At 31.4% G+C, this 26,651-nt stretch overlaps 2 protein-coding genes across 2 annotated transcripts; both read left to right on the plus strand.

Annotated features, from left to right (window-relative positions):
• Positions 1-9,545: 9,545 nt before the first annotated feature.
• Positions 9,546-10,802, plus strand: LOC111409231 (major pollen allergen Ole e 1-like). Its single transcript, XM_023039242.1, has 2 exons — positions 9,546-9,865; positions 10,165-10,802. Exons 1-2 carry the CDS (start codon positions 9,688-9,690, stop codon positions 10,506-10,508), a joined length of 522 nt encoding a protein of 173 aa, XP_022895010.1. The 5' UTR covers positions 9,546-9,687; the 3' UTR covers positions 10,509-10,802.
• An 11,536-nt stretch (positions 10,803-22,338) lies between these two features.
• Positions 22,339-24,691, plus strand: LOC111409232 (60S ribosomal protein L7a-1-like). The gene is made up of 6 exons (XM_023039243.1): positions 22,339-22,481; positions 22,587-22,830; positions 23,675-23,844; positions 23,928-24,056; positions 24,141-24,233; positions 24,365-24,691. The coding sequence occupies exons 1-6, from the start codon at positions 22,479-22,481 to the stop codon at positions 24,494-24,496; spliced, it is 771 nt and encodes a 256-aa protein (XP_022895011.1). The 5' UTR covers positions 22,339-22,478; the 3' UTR covers positions 24,497-24,691.
• Positions 24,692-26,651: the final 1,960 nt, after the last annotated feature.

The raw sequence follows: 26,651 nt of genomic DNA on the forward strand, positions 1-26,651 counted from the left end.
AAGCTGAGAAGCACTCTCAGCAAGCAAAGTGGCCCACAAGCAGCCCAAAAATTGCCTTCCATCATTGACTCCTTGTGAAGAACAAAGAGACGATGGGAAGAATTTTGCAGGAAAGAACTTCGCTGCTGGCCAGAAAATATTTCCTATACCTCCCATACCAAAGGTGACACCAAGGTAAATATAAGGCGGACAGACTAAACAATCCATTTTTGAATCAGGTTGATTGTCAGAATGCCAAGGAATGGCAGCAAATTGATTTCGAAGAAGAAAATGAAGAAACGAAGATAGAGGATGAAAAATGCAAATCATTTATAGGGGGTGAAGATGAAGAGACAGAATACGAATAGCCACATTTCTGTCTAATAAACGGAATTAAATAGCCCTAAGTTTTGGGAACAGTAGTGGGAATATCAAGAGGGAATGGACAAGATTCTTAGTGCAAAGCAGTTAAGTGCTTAAAGAATTGATGATTAAAAAATAAACGTCAAATAAATGCACAAGAAGTTAATGTTCATTAATAATGAACAAAGTTACAAAGAGAAAAATCGAATTACAAAAAAAAAAAAAAAAAAAAAAATCGTATGGGCCCCACCCCTTATGTCCGTCTTGGTATAGGCCTGTGAGCCTCTGTCTTGTACGTGAAGCACTCTCCGATTGATTTAGCGGTTGCATCAATTTCCTTTCTTCACATTAAACTTATAGTAAATTTTCGTCTTCAACTTGTTTTTCCTTCACTTTTCTAGCCCTGGTTTTAAGTTTAATTCTTTAAAAATTCATTCTCGCTAAATTCATTCTCAATTACATATTTTTCCAATAAAATAATTTTATACGTAAATTTTTTTTATTTTTTTTTAATCACACATTCTTCAAAAAAATCATTATTACAAAATTTATTTTTCCAAATAAATGTGGCTTAATCAAGACCTAATTGTTTGACTCCAAAGTTTGTATTTTCTGGTTTTCTTTTTGGCCTTAATTAGATAGACCATCCAAAAAAGATTAGTACCCTCCAGGGACTTTGTGAATGATATGGATGCCTGTCGCCCTCTTAACGTAAATAAAAAATTTCACCAGATAAACTTTTTCACTGTAATTTGACTTTTGAAGCGTGAGCACTACGCCCTTCACGGGTCTGCATCTAGCTCGCTAGCACGTTTTCTTTTGTAGGAGCTTGCTGTGCTGTCAAAAACCGTACACATAGAAACTGCACAGAATAGATACAGAAGGCGTGATTGGGGCATTTTTTTTTTTGGCATTTTATTATCATCACATGGGTCCTACATGTGAGATTTCTGACAAAAATCTGTGAAACGATTTTCTGTACACACAATATTTTTATTTGTAGAAAATTTTTACTAAGCGAGTTTGTGCTGATATATTAGAGGACTGTTGGAAATTGATGAAGAGAGGAGAAGTATAACAACTAATAACCAGCAACAAAATGTTGCAACAAATCTGGAACAAAATGATCACAAACAAATTAATGTAATACCGAAGGCTTGAATACGATATTGTTGTCATCAAATTGTATTTGCCCCCTCTCCTTTGTATGGGATGCTTCAAGTGATTGTCGGCAAATGATTTGTAGGATTATAACAAGCTTTGTAAGAGATTAACACCAAAGCACAAGTGTTATTTCCCAAAACTTGAAGAACACAAAGAGGGTTTTTGAATATGAATAAAAATCAGAATTTGTTTATCAAATGTTTTTTAATTAATTTTGCCTTCAATAGGGATCCACTATTTATAGGGAAGCCTCAAATGCACGAAAAGGTGCCAAAACATGAGCCAAAAAGTCATCAAGTTTGAATTGGCAACGGGAAAAAAAGGGTCAAAAATTAATACTGCGCGACCGCATGGTTATATTAAACAGGGGATTTAATTCCCTGGAGAGAGCCGTGCGGTTGCACGGCATTTTGCCTATGCGGTCGCACATGCCAATCTTGATTTTTGAACAATTTCTCAACAATCCCCCACTTGTTCAAAACTCAATAAGGTCTCAATTCCAAATATGCGATGCTCATGCCTAAGGATTAGATATCTTTCGATTTGAATCTATTCATAGTGTAATTCCTACAAAGTAAAGTCAAAATCAAAGGTGGTCGTAGCTTTGAACCAGTTATTCCATATGACAATACCGATAAGAACACACACATGAGCATCATGTGTTCTCAAGTTCCTCAATCTCGCTTAGTGCTTTTTATGACCTTACACTTATCCTTGTCAACAAACTTTTAAAAGAGAAACTCCAACTCTCAATTGAGGCGGCACCACCTCAAAGTTTGTATAGGTAAAGTTCTTCCAGCATCTTTATTACTTTTAGAGATGCTTGTGTTTTAGCACTGAACTTTATTAAGAGCTCGAGGCTCAACCCTCACTTCAGTAACAACTAGCATTATTTTTCTTTAGGATAGGATTATCACAAATTTTTATAATGCTGCAACTATCCATATATCGAATGACTTGTTGTTACCCTTTGAACCCATAGATTACCCCTTTGAGTAAGCGATGGGTAGGGTTGCCATCATTGGTGAATCTTTATGCTTTGGGAGTTTTAATCTTATCCTACTCGAAGTAGATGCCACTAAATCTCTATTTAGTGGTTTAGTTAAAGGATCCGCTAGATTCTCTATAGACTTAACATAATTTAAGGAAATTATTGAATCTTTAATTAATTTCCTTATGTAGTCGTGTCTTAGACTCATATGTCTAAACTTCCCGTTATATATCTCATTGTATGCTTTAGCTAATGTGGCTTGACTCTCACACATGATAGGTATAGAGGAAATGCCCTTCATTCCCAATGGTATCTCATAAAAGAGATCCTTAAGCCACTCAGCCTCTTTCCCGGTCTCCGACAACGCTACAAATTCGGATTCCATAGTTGAGTGTGTTATGCATGTTTGTTTCTTTGACTTCCAAGAAACTGCACCTCCTTCTAGAGTGATCACCCAACCCGATGTGGATTTACTTTCTCCCACGCTAGATATCCAACCAGTATCGGTAAATCCTTCCAACACGGCCGAGAATTTAGTATATTGCAGGCCTAAGTTCTTGGTCTTCTTTAAATATCCAAGAACTCTCCCAATAGCCTTCCAATGTTCATTGCTCGGATTGCTAGTAAACCTACTAAGTTTACTTATTGCATAGGCTACATCCGGTCTTGTGCATTGTACTGCATACATAAGACTTTCTATGACACTTGCATATTCCAATTGAGCAATCGCCCTTTCATCATTCTTTACTAATTTCATGATCGGATCAATTGGGGTACTGTACTCTTTTACGTTCAAATGTTTGAACTTGTTTATCACATTCTCAATATAATGTGATTAATTTAGATAGTAACCCCCACTAGTCTTTGTGACTTTGATACCCAATATGGTATCCACTTTTCCAAGATCCTTCATTTTGAATGTGAAAGATAGAAACATCTTTGTTTCTTTTATTCCGTTCATGTGATTACTAATAATCAACATATCATCGACATACAAACAAATAAATGTCACACAATCATTGCATATTTTAGAGTATAGACATCTATCCACACTATTATGTTTGAAACCGAATGATATAATTGCTAAGTCAAATTTCTCATGTCATTTTTTAGGTGCCTGTTTTAGTCCGTATAGCGATTTTACCAACTTGCACACTTTATATTCATTTCCAGGTAGAGTAAATCCTTCAGGTTGCTCCATATAGATTTCCTCATTGAGATCTCCATTTAAGAATGTCGTTTTGACAACCATTTGATGAACTTGCAAGTCATGAATTGATGCTAGTGCGAATAAAATCCTTATTGATGTTATTCTTACTACCAGAGCATAAGTATCGAAATAATCAATTCCTTCTCTTTGTCGAAATCTTTTGGCTACCAATCTAGCCTTAAAAGTATTTAGGGTACCATCAACGTTATATTTCCTCCTAAATACCCATTTGCATCCCATAGGTTTGGACCCAGGTGGCAAATCAACAAGTTCCCAAGTATTATTTGACATAACTGAATCCATTACATCTTTAATTGTATCTTTCCAAAACATGCTATCACGAGAAGCCATAGCTTTTCTATATGTTTTAGGATCGATTTCAACTTGCAGAACAAATGGAATTGTTCTTTCAACATTCATCTCATTTCCTTCTATTGAATAAAAGGAAATAAGTTGAGAATCAATTTCATCCGGTCCTAAAGACTTTTCAATCCGAGTTCTTTCGCTTCTTCGTGGTTCACTTGATTCTTCAACATCTTTTGAAGACGTTTCATCTTGTGTTCCACTTGAGCTAGGAATATCTATTTGATTTTCCCTTAATTCATTATCCGAAGATAGCAAATTCTCAAAGAACTCCACATCATTTGATTCAATTATTACATTGGTCTCCAAGTTCAACAACCTATAAGATTTGCTATAGCTAGCATATCCTATAAAGGCACACTTTATGCCTCTTGGACCCAACTTGGTCCTATTTGGGTTCGTGTTCTTGCAATAGGCAAGACACCTCCACGCTTTGAAGTATCCAATGTTTGGTTTTCTTCCTTTCCACAATTCATAAGGAGAAACCTTAGTATGTTTAGAAGGAATCCTATTCGATATTCTTTTTGCACTTAATAAGGCTTCACCCCACAGATTATATGGCGACTTAGCATAAGTAAGCATAGCATTAACTATCTCAACTAATGTTCTATTCTTCATTTCAGCCAAACCATTTTGTTCGGATGTTCTAAGTGCAGAACTTTGGTGAATTATGCCATGTTGTCCACAAAATGAATTAAAATCACTAGAAAAGTATTCACCACTCCTATCACTTCTTAGGGTCTTTATTTTCTTGTCTAAGTGATTTTCAACTTCATTCCTATAAGTCTTAAACATATTAAAGGCCTCATGTTTATGCTTCATCAAATAGACATAGGTAAATCTAAAATAATCATCAATGAAAGTTATGAAATACTTATTTCCACCTCTTGTTAGCATGCTATTCAATTCACATATATCGGAGTGAATTAATTCTAATATGCTAAAAGTCCTCTTAACACTTTTTTTAACCATTTGTTATTCTACACATGTTTTGTATTTTATGGCATCATTTTCATCATAAGAAATTAAGTCACAACTTTTCATACATTTCATAGTACTCTTACCTATGTGACCTAATCTAGCATGCCATAAAGAAAAAGAATCAACCATGTAAGCAAAATCAATTTTATTTATTTTATTGTCAATAGTACATAGCTTGACCATTCCTTCACAAGAATAGCCCCTTCTAACGGACTCAAAAACACTTTTAATGCCTGATTTTCTTAAGAGATTTCCACTCGCTAGGTTCCTATTCATATCCAGAACAAGTAGTACATTTGTAAGAGTAACGATTTTCCCGGAAGTGAAGATAGTTTCTACACTTCCTTTTTCAATCACTTTGGATCGCACCTCATTACCTATTTGGATCTCTTGGTCTCCATCCACTTCATTGTATGTTTTGAATAAAGATTTGTCATATGATACATGTACCGTGGCACAAGTATCATACCACCAGTCGGAAGCCTTTCCCTTAATAGCTTTTATCTCACTTATGGTGGCCACAATCATTTCTTCTTGAATGGAATTCACATTATCTTCGGGGGTGTTGTGTTTCCGGTGTCTACAATCTTTTGCATAATGTTTAGATTTTCCACACACAAAGTATCCTCCTTTGGTCCTCTTCTTGAACTTATTAATGTTCTTTCGAGACTTCCTTTTGTTGGATTTTGGCGGTTCGAATTTCTCTACAGTATTTGCTTTGGAAATGCCCTCATGAGAATCATTTTTGTCACACATTCTCAACTCTTCCTCAATCCGAAGATGTTTTTGCAATTATTCCAAAGAATAATTTTTGAAACTATGCATTATTTTCTTCCGGTATCATTTCCAAGTTCCGGGAAGTTTGGCAATTATAGCCCCCACTTGAAAGGTCTTCGGTATTTCGATTTTTACCACCTTCAACTTATTGACAATAACTTGCATTTCATGTATTTGGGGTAGACGGGGAATACTTTCCAAGAACTTAAAATCAAAATATTTAGAAATTAAAAATTTCTTGGTACCTTCTTCCTCCGCTTTATATTTGTTTTCCAAGGCTTCCCAAATCTCTTTCGCCGATGTTGTGTTTGTATATAAATCATTCATACAATCCGAAAGTGCATTGAGAATGTGACCGCGACAAATAAGTTCATTTTCTTGGCGCTTTTGTCTTTCATTTCTAATGGCTTCAGTTTCTCCAGTTGTTAGTTCCGGTAGTGGCGCCAAATCTGGATCTAGAATATAGAATATCTTTAGTGCAGTAAGGAGAAACTTTAATTTGTCTTTCCATCGTGTGTAGTTCGTTCCATCGAACCGGTGCAACCGTACCAAGTCTTGATTCATTAATTTGATTGTTGCCAAAGTTGTCTCGTTCTCCATTGCACAATTACAGTTTGAGATTGTTGGAAATTGATGAAGAGAGGAGAAGAATAACAACTAATAACTAGCAACAAAATACTGCAACAAATCTGGAACGAAATGATCACAAACAAATTAATGTAACACCGAAAGCTTGAACACGATATGCTGTCCTCAAACTGTATTTGCCCCCTCTCCTTTGTATGGGATGCTTCAAGGGATCGTCGGCAAATGGTTTGTAGGATTATAACAAGCCTTGTAAGAGATTAACACCAAAGCACAAGTGTTATCTCCCAAAACTTGAAGAACACAAAGAGGGTTTTTGAATATGAATAAAATCAGAATTTGATCTATGTTTTGGAATGATAATGTTTCTCAAATATTTTTCAATTAATTTTGCCTTCAATAGGGATCCACTATTTATAAGCAAGCCTCAAATGCACGAAAAGGTAACAAAACATGAGTAAAAAAGTCACCAAATTTGAATTGGCAACGGCTAAAAACGGGAAAAAAGATCACAAATTAATACCGTGCGGCCGCATGGTTATATTAAACAAGGGATTTAATTCCCTGGAGAGAGCCGTGCAACCGCACGGCATTTTGCCTGTGCACCATTTGCCTTCAATAGGGATCCACTATTTATAAGCAAGCCTCAAATGCACGAAAAGGTAACAAAACATGAGTAAAAAAGTCACCAAGTTTGAATTGGCAACGGCTAAAAACGGAAAAAAAGATCACAAATTAATACCGTGCGGCCGCATGGTTATATTAAACAAGGGATTTAATTCCCTGGAGAGAGCCGTGCAACCGCACGGCATTTTGCCTGTGCACCATTTTTTTTTTTTCCAAACGTCACACCTTTTGATTTTTGAACAATTTCTCAACAAGGACATTTTCAGAAGCCTCTCTTGGGTTCTTGATAATTCACTCCATCAAAAATTTTAAAAACCTTCCCTATTGCTTGATCCCCATTATTTGGTATTATGATTTTTGAAATAATGTCCTTTTTTTCCTTCTTTTTTTTTTTTTTTTGAAATTGTATGGTTGAAAAAGAATGAATTTTTTTGATTTACGTGTAATATTATTTTATTGAAAATTGTATGGTTATTTGGTATTATAATTTTTAGAATAGTGTTTTTCCGAAAAATGTGATTGAAAAATGAAGAGAAATTTTTTTATTTATGTGTAATATTATTTTATGAAAAATTATGTGGTTAAAAATAAAAGAGAAAAATTATAATGCGAAATAGTGGGGTCCAGACGGCTTCTATCATAAATTTCTTATTTTATTCTTTTTTCATAAGTTTTTTTATTTGCTTGTTTGTTCTTTTTTCGTTATTTTAATTTAGGCAAAAATAAATTATTTTAGTTTTAAAAAATTTATCTATTTATTTTTCTTTTTATATGAATACATTTAATCTTAATCATATTTTTGTGAATATTGATTTCTCATTTACTGGATAAACAAAAATTGATCTAATATGTTTATTAAAAAGATGAACTGAAGAGAATCTAATATTTAAACCTTTTTAGCATTTTCAATATTATGATTTCAATTTTACTTTAGTATTCTAAACTTTGTACAGTATAAATGTAAAGAGCATAAAGAATACAAAAATTGGAGAAAATGCAGCTGAATCAAGGAATATAAACTTTTAACTAATTTTCAACTGCCGCTACTTATTATTCAAAAATATTTATTAATGTTGATTTGTTAATTATTTGTCAATTGAAGAAAAAATTATGTAATATTTTAATATTTTTAATGAGATATATAAGGATATTATTAGCTAAAATGGTTTAATCTAAATGAAAAGCTAGAAAAATATATATAACAAATAAGAAAAGAAAAATATATAGTTTAAATATAATAATGTAAGAAAATCTCCAATCATGGTGTAATATTGGGTTTAAATTGATATCTTCTAAATCACTTTTCATCATCGCTTACATCCTGATGGATCTAAATTTAAATTTTCTCCAACGAAAAGATCTTAATTCAAAAAACTAAATTTACATCCTTTTTTCATTTTCTACCGAAAAATAAAATTTGCATTTCCTTTACATCTCTTCATTGGAGATGTTTCCGCATGGACGTACCCATATGGGGTCATGTGAGGTCAATTCACCCCCACAAATTTTATTATTATCATTTTTTTAAATATGTAAATTATCTAAAATATGTACATTTCTAAGCCCCTTTTTTATTTTAATAATCTGTAAATTAACCAAAACTTTATCTTGCCGATTTGCCAAGTCCATTTTCTCTCTACTCATTCACTTCACGTGGGTTTTCATATGCATTTAAACTTTGCCGTAAACCTAACAGAGGGAAGAAACAGCATAGTGGTCTATGGAGAGTTCGAGACCGCCATTCATATTTTCGGATTTTCTCTTGCTAGTTTTTGTGAATTTTCTTCCATTTTGATAACAAATCAATAACATATTTGTTTAATTTTACATATTTTTATTCTAAAAAAATAAGGTGCATCCATTAGTTTACAGGTTTGTAACATTGCGTTAATTCTTCCAGTTGCTACTGTTACGGTGGAGAGAGTATTTTCTATAATGAAGATTGTCAAGAATCAACTGCGATATTAGATGAGAGATCAATGATTAAGTGATAGTTTGGTTGCATATATCGAAAACGATGTATTCGACAATATTAATAATAATGTAATTATATGACATTTTTCAGAATATGAAAACCCATAAGCTGCAGTTGTAGTAGTGTACTAACTTATTTTCATTAATGATATGTTGTTTTAAAAAATATTTTATTTTAATTTTTGATCCCACAATACCAAACGTTTGACTCCATCCCCGTGTTTTAGGCGACTTTGAAATTTTAAATCACAATTTAATCTATTTTAAACCACAATTGGAGATCTTCTTACAGTTTCAAAATAGAATGAAAGGATAAATTAAGAATGTGTATTTACTTTTAGCTGATAAGGGAATCTATTACAAAAGTAAATCTCAAGGAAGATTTCTGAAATTTTCAATTGATATAAACCTGAGGCAGTCTTATGTAATTTTCTCAAGATATTAACATCTTGACACAATAAATATATTAACGAAAGGTAAGGCTAATCTCTCCCCCACATCAGCTACACAATCTGCCAAAGGAAATTCACATGCATTTGTTTTGTTTCTGCATTGAAAAAAGGTGTTCCAACTCTTCGCTCAGAACAAGTATTCTCAACAACTGGCACTCATCACCCCTACAATTCATACTCTAGTCTATCCGAAGTATAATTCTCTCAGTTTAATTTCTACAATGGCCTCTTCCATTATTCTCTTTATATTTTCTTCCTTTTTAACTCTCTCATTCCCTTTGCAAGTTGAACCCAAAAAGCCCAACTCCAAGCCCCAGCCCCAGATCATTGTCATGGGCATGGTTTACTGTGACTTCTGCTCCAACAACACCTTCACCAAGCACAGCTACTTCTTGCCCGGTAAGGAAGATTGAACAGTACTAGTACTTGACCGTTCATAGTTTGAATTAAGCTTCTTGTACAGATGTAGCATTACAAATGTACAGTTGGCAACCCTGCATTGGCTGGTTGAACTGTGTTTTTTGTACAGCATCCAATTAAATTTTGATAGCTGGCAATTTGCTAAAAACATTGTCAACCATTTCTGTACATTAGAAGGATTTCTTATAGTTTTTTCCATTTTTTCAATTGACAATTTTGCTTAAAGAAAAACCCGTGTTTTAATTCGTTGTTTGTCGTTTGTCTTTGGATCTAAGCAGGTGCAGAAGTTAGAATAGATTGCATGTTCAAAGCAATTTCTCCAAGAACAACAGAACAGATATCATTTTCAGTGAACAGAACTACAAATAAGCATGGAATATACAAATTGGAAGTGCCTTCTGTAGATGGGGTTCAATGTGCAAGAGATAAAGCAGTTGGGAATTCCTGCAGAGCCAGCTTGACAGGGATTAGCCCATCTTCTTCTTCCTGTAATATTCCAGGAGTTAGGACTACATCAGATGAAATTTCAGTCAAATCCAATCAACAAAATACTTGCATTTATAGCCTCAGTGCACTGAGTTACAGACCATCCAAGAGAAACATTAACTTGTGTGGAAAATAAAGAAACTACATTCTTGGTCTTCTTTGCACCTCTTCTAGGCAACTATTGATACATCTCCCGTGCTTGGTCTACATGGTACTCAACAATATTAAATTTAGCTAACAATCTTGTATTATGATATCTAGTACATCGTACTAAATATGTAATCAAGAATGTATGTGGTCCGTGTTTGGTTCTTGGCCTATGGTTCATTTATATGCACCTCAGTAAAGATTTATATGTATAGATTTGAATTAAGCAGAATGTTTGCGAATATTATTAGAGAATAAAAATCCAGGAATAATGTTGCTATAATTGTAGATACATGACAAGAAACAGGGACGCGCAGCACTGTGTGACATGTAATTTATTAAAATAGAAGGACAAAACATTAAAGGACATGGTGGTTTATATTTTTAAAATTATACATTTAAATATTCTATTGTTGTTCTTGCTTTTCGATATAGGACACAATAAATGACATGCCAAACAAGTTTTCCTCGATTAGCCTCGTTGTCTCTCACTTATGCTTGGCATATTCTTAATGGGAAAAGTCTAGCTTTTTGACCTATCATTTGATCGAATTTGAGGGAACGTAAAATCATGTATTATTAGAAGTTGTATGATGGTCTTTTCTGTCCTTTGCTCTCTTCTTAATTTGGAAAAATCTCAAGAAACATATGTATAAAAAATACAAAGCATATTACTTGTCGATCACGTCTTAGAGTGTCTAAAAAGTATCGATATCCGACTGTATCAGACACAGACGTTATTTTGGTAGGAATGTAAGAGTTTCATAGAATACATGTACTAGCTAGGTTATATTCATGTTTTGAAAAACTGATAGATAGAAGTAACCTTAGGCAAAGTCGAAGTCAATCCACAAAATAACGAGTGAACTTTTCTCTTGAAATATTTTTGCATGTTTCAAACTTAATATTCAATTTTGACAAAGTGATATTGAGCCCACATTTGCTTTCAACGCGGTACTCTCCAATGTTAAAGCATTTGATAGGATTTTGTTTTTTGGTAATATGATTCTATAAAAGGACAGCAGCAGTCAAATGTATAGAAATGGCACATCAAAAATGATACCTTGCTCAAAGATAACAAGATTTTGCGTTGGTATTGTGCTGAAAAGTATATAGAGAAATTGCACACTTGGTCCCCAAAGTAAGGCCTCATAATAAGTTGATCCACTATAACTACACAAAAATATAAATGGTTTAAGGAAATGTTTCTTATAAAATTCTAAATACTAGTTTGTCAAATTATCATTAAGAACACAAATCAAGTACAATTAAGTCGAACTAAACATCAAGACTAGAGAATATAGAATACCAATAAGCAAACAATTGGAAAGCTCCAAGTTCACTCATTTTTATTACTTAATAAAAAATAAAAAAATAAACCCTATTTGAGTACTAAAAATGGAATAGAAATCATAATATTGTAAAAGCCTTAATTGATCATAACATCAATTAAGTGCATATATTAAAATGAACAAATGTACTAAAATTAATTAAAACCAAATCGGTCAATCCTATTGCAACACTATGTTTAATAGTACCATAGTATTGAAATTTCCTTGAGGATATTCTACATACTAATCATGTGTTTGGTAAATTGCATGAGATGTACTAAGGAAAATGCCAAACGAATATCATGGTTGACAGAATGGATGACCGCACTCTCACATGTCGAGGTGGGTCCAAAGTGATTAAAAAAAATACCGAACTCCATGTATGAGTGTGTGTGGTCATCCCCGCGGTCATTCGTGTGGATCATGTAGCTCGGAATAATACAACAAAAATATTAACTTTCTTTTTCTTATTTAATATTATCGAGTACTAATTAATCCACTCACCGAACATACCATAGATTTTGATCGTGTTTCCATCAATTCTTGGAAAAGCTTCATAGCTGAAACTAGCAATCCTAGAAGCATAATTTATGCCTTTTCTCTCTTTCCCGTTATCCAAGTAAGTATTACTTCCTTCTTAGGTAAACCCACAGGCCCTGATACAATAGGCTTCCTCCATCCAAAATCTTTTGTGTGAAAATTTAATCTAGACCAAGCTGTAATAAGAAGTGTACAACTCAAAGAAGGCCTGGCTCTTGTTCCCTTGAAATAGTCGATGGCCAACCTCACATAACTATCGGTCACTGTAAAATGTGCTTGCATGCTTATAGCAGAGTTTCAAGAAGTGATACTTACTTGAAATCACAAAAATCTAGGTTGAATTATTTTGCTTTCAAATCTCCAAAATCTACATTTTCTTGTACTCCAATGGTCCCAATCCCGATTACAATAGAAGGGGATTGTTTTTCACAATCTAATGCCATTTTTATGAGATTTCATGTCCAAAATGTGGTTCTTGGGGTTTTCCAATTTTGGCGTAAATTTACAACCAAATTTTCACACCATTTTCTATGCCATCATTTTTTTCCGTGTCTTCCATAACATCATCAATGGAAGTAATGCAGGAGTTAAAAGGAGGTTACGAGAAGTTATAGGTTTGAATTTCAAATTCAAACCACTCTCTCCAACCATTTTACTAACTTGTGGGGCAGGTCATCCCACATGGCAACCCACGACCGGTATTTTTTAACATCTCTCACTCGCACATGATGGATTGATCCGAACCACAAATGAGAACAAATGCCACACCTCATACCCTTCTCAAAATCTATCTCACAAAGATTCATATGGTAAATAGATCCTGCGATCAGCGAGTAATATTAGAGCTCACGGTACTATAATCCTGTTAGGAATATATAGTAGCTCTGTTAGAGGAACATCACGTCTCGCTACACCCCAAACTCATTTTCCAACATTAATTCAAGTATATTCAATCGCTTGAGTATTTATGAAACATAATTGAACCTCATATCGTATCATTGTATTCACAATTGTGTTATATACCTTAAATGGTTAAACACAGTGAATACAAACATAAATGTTGGTCAAAATAGTTTTACTTTCCTACTTGAATCTTTCGATTTTAAATCAACTGCTTTCTTAAACATGCCCCATCAAACCGAATCAATCATAGTCATTGGCAACATGCTAAAATAGCAACACTAAAATAAAATCTCAAGAAACAGTCAAAAGTCATAAGGGTATATATGAGATTACATAAATCACAGGGTCTCACATAATGAGGAAGCAGGGATCAATTTACTCATTTACCTAATATTGGTCGTAAAAGCACACGTGGTATGAAACACGTGCTATGATGTTTTCTCCATTTCTTAGGAAGTATGTCATATTCTTTTTAAACAAATAATACTGTACAGACCCTAGTTCAGGCATTCTCTGATACCTAACTTAAGTTCTCCTTATATTCATTTCTCTAGGCATCTCAAATCGAGAACTTGATCTGGATACTAAATGAATTTAATAGATAGCAAAATTCATTTTTATAACTTGTTGTAATCTCATCTTCATACCTTATCAAGGTGTCTGGATCGTGTACACAACATGATCACTTTGTCTCATCTTAGCACATCTCAAAACGTCTGAGGCAATCGCTCATGTGAGTGAGCCAATCTCAACCCGTTCAACATACTTTATATATGCATAAAAATCATTTATCTCGTAATCTCAATATTAGATTACATATGAACTCAAAATTATTCATCTATGAGCACACAAAACTCAATCATGGGTTTTTTGATACACTAAATATCATATTCTACGAAATTTTAGAGATTCCATATTACCAACAAATATATCTCTAAACATTTTTCAAAGTATGATGATTACATATCATCATTTATGTGGATTTATAGCAAAGACATTTTCTTTGCTAATGTCTCTCAAAGAAATACCATCAAGTGTTTGGTTCCATCTTAATATTTGAAATCTTAACATATAAGATAATTGCATAACTATTATGATCTTATATTCTCAACCAGTATCATTTGATGCTCCATGTATCTATACAAAATAATTTTTTGGACCATGCTACACTTATAAACTTTTTTTTACAAAATCATTTACTTACTACTCACAATAGAAGGTGGGCATCATGAGTTGACATTTTTTAAATTCACGTGGGGAGCACTTGTTGTCATAAGACTGTCTAACAGCCTACAGTCGACAGCCGACTGTCATAAGACTGTCTAACAGTGACAGACGGTTGTCTAACAGCCGACTAACAGTCAGTCGGCTGTTAAACAGCCGATGTGACAGTCAGCTGTTTCTAATTAACAGCCGACTGACAGTCGGCTGTTTAAGTCGACTGTCGGATTAAAACAGTTGACTGTCGGTTGTAAAACAATCCACAGTCGGCTGTTTTTTTCGACTATTTTACGAATTTTTTTTATTATTAATTTCTATTTTGGCAATTGTCTTATAATTTTAATAACAAATTGATTAAATAAATAAATATCTGAATTTTTGTTTTTGTAATTGATTTAAAAATTATATATCGCCATGCGGATATGATAATCCCGGTCCATTATTTCGGTGATTTCGAATTGAATGAAAATAATAGATGAGGATGGAGATGAACGAGTGATGTATGTGGTTGTATTGTAATTTTCAAAACAGATAGTACATCATATGTGGAAGTTACCATTATTCGCAAAATAAACTGAATGTCGATTTTTCTCAGCATGATATGCAGTTGAGATATTTATTCAATGGTTAAGGGGATTCGTCCATTTCGATTCCACCTATATTTTGTACTAATGATGCTGAATTGAATTATCTATTAGAATTGAATAAAACGCATAGGACTCCAACTGTTTTTGGCGTGACTTTAGTTAAGAAGGATGTAATTGCATTACATTTTTCTCTCTCCAATTTCAATTATACAATCTTCCATAAAATAATATTACGCGTAAATCGAAATTTTTTCAAAAAAAACACTAAGTCACAGATTTTTATTTCAAAAAGTGGGCCAAACGGGGGCTAAATCACCCTTTAAAAATTTAAAAATATTGCTGAAGGCCTAAAAAAATTGTATCTTATAAAAAGGCTAGGTATATCAAAATCTTAATTTTACTTATGGGTGAGTGTGGGAGGCAGAGCAGGGGGTACTTTTAAAATTAATCTGGTCAAAGGTTCTTATTTCCACTTTGACTTTTAAAAACTTGAAAATTATCACATTAACCTTTTGAATGGTAAAAGACAATGATGCCCTTAAATATATTATATAATTACAAAATATTGGATAGTTTAAAAGACATTATTACTATTTTAGTTAATAATTGAAAACCAAACACTTCACCACTTATAAAACTATAGAATGAGCTTCGAACATAGAAAAACTCTCATTTTTCATCTACTTGAATCTTAAATTATCAAAACACTTTCAAACGTCGAAACCATAATTTTTCTTAGATCAATTACTTCAAATCGGTAAGTATATTTATACATGCTTAATTTCGATTTCAATAAATTAGTGTACGTTTGAGTAGTTAAATAACACAGTAGTTAGTAGATTTTTTTTTAAAAGATCTATAGTTTTTTCTTTAAAACCATAAAAAATAAAAAGTCATACGCAAAATAAACAGTCCGACAATCAACTGTGAAATGTTAACGAATACTGTTAGACAGCAGACAGCCGACAGTCATAAGACTGTCTAACAGCCTACAGTCGACAGCCGACTGTCATAAGACTGTCTAACAGCGACAGACGGTTGTCTAACAGCCGACTAACAGTCAGTCGGCTGTTAAACAACCGATGTGACAGTCAGCTGTTTCTAATTAACAGCCGACTGACAGTCGGCTGTTTAAGTCGACTGTCGGATTAAAACAGTTGACTGTCGGTTGTAAAACAATCCACAGTCGGCTGTTTTTTCCGACTATTTTACGAATTTTTTTTATTATTAATTTCTATTTTGGCAATTGTCTTATAATTTTAATAACAAATTGATTAAATAAATAAATATCTGAATTTTTGTTATTGTAATTGATTTAAAAATTATATATCGCCATGCGGATATGATAATCCCGGTCCATTATTTCGGTGATTTCGAATTGAATGAAAATAATAAATGAGGATGGAGATGAACGAGTGATGTATGTGGTTGTATTGCAATTTTTGAAACAGAGAGTACATCATATGTGGAAGTTACGAGTATTTGCAAAATAAGCTGAATGTCGATTTTTCTCAGCACGATATGCAACTGAGATATTTATTCAATGGTTAAGGGGATTCGTCCATTCCGATTCCACCTATATTTTGTACTAATGATGCTGAATTGAATTATCTATTAGAATTGAATAAAACGCATAGAACTCCAACTGTTTTTGGCGTGACTTTAGTTAAGAAGGATGTAATTGCATTACATTTTTCTCTCTCCAATTTCAATTATACAATCTTCCATAAAATAATATTACGCGTAAATCGAAATTTTTTCAAAAAAAACACTAAGTCACAGATTTTTATTTCAAAAAGTGGGCCAAACGGGGGCTAAATCACCCTTTAAAAATTTAAAAATATTGCTGAAGGCCTAAAAAAATCGTTTCTTATAAAAAGGCTCGGTATATCAAAACCTTAATTTTACTTGTGGGTGAGTGTGTGAGGCGGAGCAGGGGGTACTTTTAAAATTGACCTAATCAAATGTTTTTATTTCCACTTTGATTTTTAAAAACTTGAAAATTATCACATTAACCTCTTGAATGGTAAAAGACAAAGATACCCTTAAATATATTATATAATTACAAAATATTAGATAATTTAAAAGACGTTATTACCCTTTTAGTTAATAATTGAAAGTCAAACACTTCCCCATTTATAAAACTGTAGAATGAGCTTCAAATACAGAAAAACTCTCATTTTTCATCTGCTTGAACCTTAAAATATAAAAAAACTTTCAAACGCCAAAACCAGAATTTTTTCCAGATCAATTACTTCAAATCGATAAGTATATTTGTAAATGCTTAATTTCGATTTCAATAAATTAGTGTACGTTTAAGTAGTTAAATAATACAGTAGTTAGTAGATATTTTTTTTAACATTTCTATAATTTTTTTCTTTAGAACCATAAAAAATAAAAAGTCATACGCAAAATAAACAGTCCGGCAATCAACTATGGGATGTTAACAAAGACTGTTAGATAGCAGATAGTCGACTGTCATAAGACTGTCTAACAGCCTACAGTCGATAGTTGACTGTCATAAGACTGTCTAACAGCGACAAATGGCTGTTAGACAGCCAACTGTCTACTGTTAGTCGACTGTTAAACAGCCGACGTGATAGTCGGCTGTTTCTAATTAACAGCCGACTGACAGTCGGCTATTTAAGTCGACTGTCGGCTATAAAACAGCCTACAGTCGGCTGGTTTTCCTAATTATTTTACGAATTTTTTTATTATTAATTTCTATTTTGACAATTGTCTTATAATTTTAATTGCAAGTTGATTAAATAAATAAATATCTGAATTTTTATTATTGTAATTGATTTAAAAATTCTATATCGTCATGCAGATATGATAATCCCAGTCAGTTATTTCGATGATTTCGAACTGAATAAGAAAAATAGATGGGAATGGAGATGGACGAGTAATGTATGTGGTTGTATTGCAATTCCTGTAATAGAGAGTACATCATATGCGGAAGTGTACCAGGATTTGCAAAATAAGCTAAATGTTGATTCTTCTCAATACGATATGCAACTGAGATATTTATTCAATGGTTATGGGGATTCGTCCATTCCGATTCCACTTATATTCCAAATCTGTAACACATACAATTATTATATACAAATTCAATAGGAAAAATAATTAAACATTGATTATGTTAATCATGTACCTGCATCGTCGGGGGCAATCCATAAGTGTCATACTTGCGCATGGCCCCCTTGGGCTTCGAGTGCGATCCAGTGAAGATGTGTACGAGATCCTCAAAACATCTCCGGCCCCACGGATAGTCGTTGAAACGATTGATATCATCAGCAATCTCCAGATGGAAGGGGTTGATCGCAGTCTTCTTGTGGTGACATCGTAACACGCTCTCAATGATGTAGACCATGCCTAACTTCAATCTGTCTAACATCTGGTCACACATTCTAATTGCATTGATTAGCTGTGGTAGAAGCACACTCCCCTATCCCTGAAAGTAAGTGTCATGCAGTCTATTTCTTTTCTGAGTCCCGTCACCAGCTGTGTCACGCCCATAATCTTTAATCCCGTGATCAAGGAAAACTCGAACATCGAAAAACTGGCAACTTTGCCCCTGATTGCGAAGTAGAGGGCATCGCCGTCAACTGGACTTAGCAATCGATATAGAAGTGCATCAATAATCTGACCCGAGTACTGCAGACCTTTCAACGAGTACAAGGGACACATGAAAGACTGGCACAGTATATCAGCATGCTGATCATTGAGCAGCTCTAACACCGTAGTAAAACTGTCAAAGCTACTATTCCACGTAGTTTTGCTTGGCATCTGTCTCAACTCTGTGTCGATATGATAATCCATCCCTGTAAAAATTCAAAGTGCTAGAACATTGCAAAAGAGACAATAGAATAAGTATAATAACAGAAAATTAAGCGAACGAAATTGTAACTACAATATGCAACACGCAGATTCATAATAATTACAATCATTAATAATGTGAAATATTTTACCCTATTCTCAATAATGTCAATTTTTTCCCTAATACCAAAAGAAGATAATAAGTAGTAAAATTAACATTAAAATTTAAAGAATTATTTAAAATTACAATTACAAAAATTAAGTAAATTCGATTAACGAAAAGAATATTATTTATCAAAAACTATTAATAAAAATAAATACTAAAATTACAATTACAAAAATTAAATAAATCTGATGAATGAAAAGAATATTATTTATAAGAAACAATTAACAAAAATAAATATGAAACTTAAATTTAAAATTAAATTATTATTAAAAATTACAATTACAAAAATTAATTAAATTTGATTAACGAAAAGAATATTATTTCTAAAAAATAATTAATAAAAATAAATATGAAATTTAAATTTAACATTAAATAATTATTAAAAATTACAATTACAAAAATTAATTAAATTCGATGAACGAAAAGAATATTATTTATCAAAACCTATTAATAAAATAAATACGAAATTTAAATTTAAAATTAAATAATTATTAAAAATTAAAATTACAAAAATTAATTAAATCCGATGAATGAAAAGAATATTATTTATCAAAAACTATTAATAAAAATAAATGCAAAATTTAAATTTAAAATTAATTAATTATTAAAATTACAATTACAAAAATTAATTAAATTCTATGAACGAAAATAATATTATTTATAAAAATAATTAATAAAATTAAATATGAAATTTAAATTTAAAATTAAATAATTATTAAAAATTATAATTACAAAATTTAATTAAATTTGATAAACAAAAAAGAATATTATTAAAAAAATAATTAATAAAAATAAATGTGAAATTTAAATTTAACATTAAATAATTATTAAAAATTAAAATTACAAAAATTAATTAAATTTGATGAACGAAAGAATATTATTTCTAAAAAAAAATTAATAAAATTAAATATAAAATTTAAAATTAAATAATTATTCAAAATTACGATGACAATAATTAATGAAATTCGATTAATGAAAAGAATATCATTTATAAAAAACTATTAATAAAAATAAAAATGAAATTCAAATAAATAATTATTCAAAATTACAATGACAAAAATTAATGAAATTCGATTAACGAAAAGAATATTATTTATAAAAAATATTAATAAAACTAAATATGAAATTTAAATTTTAAATTTAAATATTACAATTATAAAAATTAATTAAATTCGAGAATGAAAAGAATATTATTTATAAAAAACAATTAATAAAGTTAAATATGAAATTTAAAATTAAAATTAACTAATTATTAAAAATTACAATTACAAAAATTAATTAAATTCGATAAACGAAAAGAATATTATTTATAAAAAATAATTAATAAAAATAAATATGGAATTTAAATAATTATTAAAATTACAATTACAAAAATTAATTAAATTCTATGAACGAAAAGAATATTATTTATAAAAATAATTAATAAAATTAAATATGAAATTTAAATTTAAAATTAAATAATTATTAAAAATTATAATTACAAAATTTAATTAAATTTGATAAACAAAAAAGAATATTATTAAAAAAATAATTAATAAAAATAAATGTGAAATTTAAATTTAACATTAAATAATTATTAAAAATTAAAATTACAAAAATTAATTAAATTTGATGAACGAAAGAATATTATTTCTAAAAAAAAATTAATAAAATTAAATATAAAATTTAAAATTAAATAATTATTCAAAATTACGATGACAATAATTAATGAAATTCGATTAATGAAAAGAATATCATTTATAAAAAACTATTAATAAAAATAAAAATGAAATTCAAATAAATAATTATTCAAAATTACAATGACAAAAATTAATGAAATTTGATTAACGAAAAGAATATTATTTATAAAAAATATTAATAAAACTAAATTTGAAATTTAAATTTAAAATTTAAATATTACAATTATAAAAATTAATTAAATTCGAGAATGAAAAGAATATTATTTATAAAAAACAATTAATAAAGTTAAATATGAAATTTAAATTTAAAATTAAATAATTATTAAAAATTACAATTACAAAAATTAATTAAATTCGATAAATGAAAAGAATATTATTTATAAAAAATAATTAATAAAAATAAATATGGAATTTAAATAATTATTAAAAATTACAATTACAAAAATTAATTAAATTCGATGAACGAAAAGAATATTATTTCTAAAAAACAATTAATAAAATTAAATATAAAATTTAAAAATTAAATAATTATTCAAAATTACAATTACAAGAACTAATGAAATTCAATTAACGAAAAGATTATTATTTATAAAAAATTATTAATAAAAATAAAATGAAATTTAAAATTAAATAATTATTCAAAATTACAATGACAAAAATTGATGATATTCGATTAACGAAAAAATATTATTTATAAAAGACTATTCATAAAATTAAATATGAAATTTAAATTTAAAATTAAAAGAATTATTAAATATTACAATTATAAAAATTAATTAAATTTGAGAATGAAAATTATTATTTATCAAAAATTAGGAAATAAAATTAAATATTCAAATTAAAATTTAAATTAAAAATTTTATTTAAATTTGACAAATAAGTAAATTATTATTTATTAAAAACTAACAATTAAAATTATTTAAAATGAAATTCTTAAATATATGTAAGAAAAAAGATAATAAAAAAACTAAAGGCAACAAGCCGACTGTAACAGTCGGCCCGCTTAACAGTCAATGGGCTGACTAAACAGTTAGCCCAAATAATGGGCGGACTGTTAATCACCCCGGCTGTTAACCCAACTGTTTAACAACCAGGGGTTTTTCCCAAAATGTAGCAGTTTTTTAAGCTTTTCTCGTCGAAAAATCTCCATTTTCGATCAGAAAAGCTTGCAAATCTCAAAATCTACCTATTATTCTTCAATTTAGATCCATATTCATACTTAGACACCTACATAACCAATAATGCATTACAAAAATCTCCACAAATTCAACATTCACACACAATATAAAAATCTAAACATTAATCTAGTTAATTAACAACTTGAAACTTACCTTAACAAGAAGAAAGTCGTCGGAGATAAACTGAAAACGTTTCTAACCGACTGAAAACTAATCGTAGCTTTTCCTTGATTTTGGTCAAGTATAAGCAAATAGAAAAGTGACCGTATGAGGGTATTTTGAAATTTTGATCTTTAAAATAATTTTTTTTTTTTTTTTTTTTTTTTTTTTTTGTTGATTTTTTAAATAATTTTTTTTTTTTTTTTTTTTTTTTTTTTTTTTTTTTTTGTGGCCCCTAAAAACTTGTCCAAGGTTAGTTTGAAAATGCACATGGTTATTGAGTCATTTTCAATGATCTCCTCGGCAGAGCAGACCTTATATTAGGGTTTTAACATTGCCTGCGCCTATCTAGTTCCAGATCACTAATCGGAGAAAAATGGTAGGAGATCTATAATTTCATCTTCCTGTCTGGGTTTTCATTGATATAGGATTTTTCTTTTTTCATTCCGATGTGCTTTTGAAAAAAAAAAAATGTTATTTGCAGGCTCCAAAGAAGGGAACGAAGCTTCCGGCGAAGAAGAAGGTGGAGAAGGTGGTGAATCCGCTGTTCGAGAAGCGACCGAAACAGTTTGGGATCGGCGGAGCTCTGCCGCCGAAGAAGGATCTTCATCGCTTCGTGAAATGGCCGCAGGTGGTTCGAATCCAAAGGAAAAAGATGATATTGAAGCAGCGCCTCAAGGTGCCTCCGCCAATTCACCAGTTCTCCAAAACTTTGGATAAGAACCTTGGTCGGTTTAATATCTTTTAAATTATTTTGTCATTGCATTTGTTCGCTGTTTGTTCATGTTGTTTCTTTTATTATTTCTTCTGAAATGCTGATTCTATATATGTTGTTTTCTGTATTTCTTTGTTGCTTAGGTTAGGTTTTCTCCCTTTTCCGGTGATTACTCTGCTATTCTATTTATTCCGTTTCTTCTGTTTTCTTTAGGTAGTTTATAGCTTTTGGTCAATCTGGATTCGATTGCCCTTGACATATAATTTGTTTTTCTGAATTGGGACCTGTGTGGTGCTCATACAATGGTATATTTATTTGGAAACCTTTGATCCTTGATATAGCGGTATGCCTGAATTTGGGGGTTCGTCTCCTTGAACTATTTATTGTTGTTCATGTACATGTCTAATGCTTAGGCAGAAACTCCCGAAATTTTGATTTTGTCATCAAATTTACTGAGGCTGTTATGTAAGAGATGAGCATATTGAAAATGCTGCAAACGCTGTGTTTTGTGGATGTTTAGTTGATATCTAATAGATATCTGGTTATATTGCTTGTGTATGACAATCTGCGGTTCATCCAATCATTTTTTTAGCTCTTTGGACTAATTGGAGTTTTCTGCTATAAAACAGAAAAGTGAATTGAAGCTATTTATCTGATTGTTTTGTATAGTGTGTTTAGAATCAACAGTTCAAGAGTGGTTCGTCCAACCTTGTTTAATTTATGCTAATTCAAGCTTCTTCTTTTTTTATACTTTAGGTTGGTTTAACATTCTTCAATGTGAAATGAAATGTTTTCATTCTACTAGAAATTTATCCGAGACACTTCTAATATTGATTAAATTCATTGTTAATGTGTAGCAACGAGTCTGTTTAAGATGCTTCTCAAATACAGGCCTGAGGATAGAGCTGAAAAGAAAGAGCGCCTTTTGAAAAGAGCTCAGGCTGAGGCTGAAGGCAAAACTCCAGAGGTTAAGAAGCCTATTATTGTGAAGTATGGTCTCAACCATATCACCTATCTGATTGAGCAGGTTAACTTCTCTACATATTTACACAATGACTAGTTCCCTTGGGGTTTATCCTGATAACTTATCTAATCAATTTTTTCTTGCAGAATAAAGCACAGCTGGTGGTTATTGCTCATGATGTGGATCCCATTGAGTTGGTTGTGTGGCTCCCAGCATTGTGCAGGAAGATGGAAATCCCTTATTGCATTGTGAAGGGAAAGGCAAGATTGGGAACTGTAAGTGGATTTGTCTCTTGGTCTCAAATAGTGTTTTGGTAATTTGAGATCAATTTAACTTGTTTATTTTATGCCACCTTGCAGATTGTCCATAAGAAGACAGCATCAGCCTTGTGCTTGACCTCAGTAAAGAATGAAGATAAGTTGGAGTTCAGCAAGATTTTGGAGGCTATTAAGGTAGTGTGTTATTTATATTTTTGGAATCCAAATACCTATCCACACATTGTCAGGGTTATTCTTTATGTTGTGCGATACATTTAATTTTGAGGGGGGAAGTTAAGGGTGAATATTTTTGCTGTTAATTTTAGGCAAACTTCAATGATAAATATGAAGAGACTAGGAAGAAGTGGGGAGGTGGAGTTATGGGCTCAAAATCCCAAGCTAAGGCGAAGGCAAAAGAAAGGATTCTTGCCAAGGAGGCTGCTCAGAGGATGTCTTAGGTCTTCGTCCTATGATTTTGTTGTTAACGGATACTTGTTTTTATTTTTATTTGAGGTTTGTTTCCTACATCTGACTGCTGTAGGCTACATGCAGTTCATTATCCAATTACTTGCGTACTTATTTTCATGGTTCATTAACTATGTTCTAAGATGATTTAGTTATCCTTTCGGTTCTATCAGAGTTATTTTATCATCTCTAACTGGCTCCTGATGGTGTTAGGCCATAGTCGAATATGCATTTCATGTCATGATTGGTGGTCTCTACTTTTTCAATCACGTCCAGTTGTGTTTAGTTAACATGCAGCATCATATGGCCATCTGCTGTTGATGTGTTCATATATAATAAAGATAAACAGGCGAACTTGTTTTATTTTATGTTCTTGTGAATTCCTTGACTGATCGAGAACAGTGTTCTAAATAGCTCACTTAGGCGGTGCCCGCTTAGGCTTGAAGCTCGGGCAAAATGTCTCCCTTTGTGCCCAGACCTTTTTTTTTTTTTTTTTCTTTTTCAATTCCTTAACAGCTAAATTTTATCTTTCATTTCTTTCATCTTCCATGGATGTTTTTTTTTTATGAGTCTTTTATTTGACTTTAGCCTATTAGGATTTAAAAAAATAATAAAAAAATAAAAATTCATTTGACTTTAATTTCAAGTTTTTAAAAGATGTTATCTGTACAAAATTTAAAAATAACTTTATATAAATAGGTAAATAAGATTTAAGTTTTGGTGTTATCTCCATAACGTAATTATGATATTGAAACTGATTTTATTACAAACTTCAAAAGCATAGATAAAGTCTATAAATCTATTAAGGAGGACTTGTTTATTTAAAAATTGAAACTACGAACAATGCCTGAATTGTGGAACTGGCACCAGTAAAAACCTCTAGGCCACTATCGGAAAGATGATACTTCATATTGTATTGGTGTCCTCTCTTCACTAGCAATGCTAGATGACCATTAAACAATGTTCAATGAGATCAGAATAGGATCATGTGTTTAGATGTAATAATGGGTTGTATCCAACTGACAGAATCGGTGTGATTTCATCCTTGTATATTAAGAGGCACTCCATTTTGGTATTGTTTCTATGGATGCATGTTAAGTTACTATTTACATCATTAATTCCCTTGTTTTCCCCTTTGGGGCTAAAACAAAGTCGTTTACTTTGGATTCCCATTCCTTTCCTCTCCTTTTAGGTCTTTCCCCATCGAGAATCCCTGTTTAGAACTGTCCACAGCCTGTTTGAGTGGCATCTCTCCTCCATTTTCTTGCTATTGTCCTTTCCTTTTACATTCCCTTTCTATTTCTCTCTGTGTTTTCGTTTAAGTTCTAGACATCATTCTTGTATTTTTCTTCAACATTTGGTGGTGGTTTGGAGTTGAGATGGAGGTGGAATTGGTGGATCGAAGGTAGTGGAGAAGGGGCACGGGTTGAGTAAACGTTCTTGATTGAAGGGTTAGGGCTTATGGAATTTACCTTCCAATGGATGTTCATGCAAAGGATGTCAAAATCTTCCGCACTCATAATCTCCTTTGTGTATATCCAAGAGTACGCATGCTTCAATCCTCTGCTCGATTATGTATTTCAAATTATTTGAATTGATTTTGTGAAACAGCCACAATCTGATAATATCGTCTGTGATCCCCTGATATTTGAAGTGTTGATACATCTCCAACATTCGAGAGACATTGCGTGTGTATGTTTTCTTCAGCTCTGTTATAAAATTGATGTCCATTTTGAAACAGTTGTATGACATTGATTTTCAATTGGAAGTTAGGCTGCCCAAATGATGAATACACGATGTTGGATTGGATTTGAATTATTTGAGGAGTCTTGAAATCTTCTACAAACATGTTATCTTTATCCACTGTCCCTTTTCATTGGCTTGAAAAATGAGATTATTCTACACGTTAGCTATTTGTTGGTGGTGTTGTGCTTTTCTAGTTTCCATTTACATTCAATGAAAAGTTCGCTCAATTTCTGGATTAGCTAGAATTAATTCTCCTCCAATCAATCTTGACATGCAAATTTGCAAGAAAATTAGTAGTAGCACTTAGATACTAAAAAATATAAAATTGAAATGGTAAAACAAAATAAAAATAAAAATAAAATAAAATAAAATAAAACAATTAATACACAAAATAATGTTCGA

The sequence above is a fragment of the Olea europaea genome, chromosome 14 (genome assembly GCF_002742605.1).
Source record: "Olea europaea var. sylvestris chromosome 14, O_europaea_v1, whole genome shotgun sequence".
In the NCBI taxonomy this organism is placed as follows: Eukaryota; Viridiplantae; Streptophyta; class Magnoliopsida; order Lamiales; family Oleaceae; genus Olea; species Olea europaea.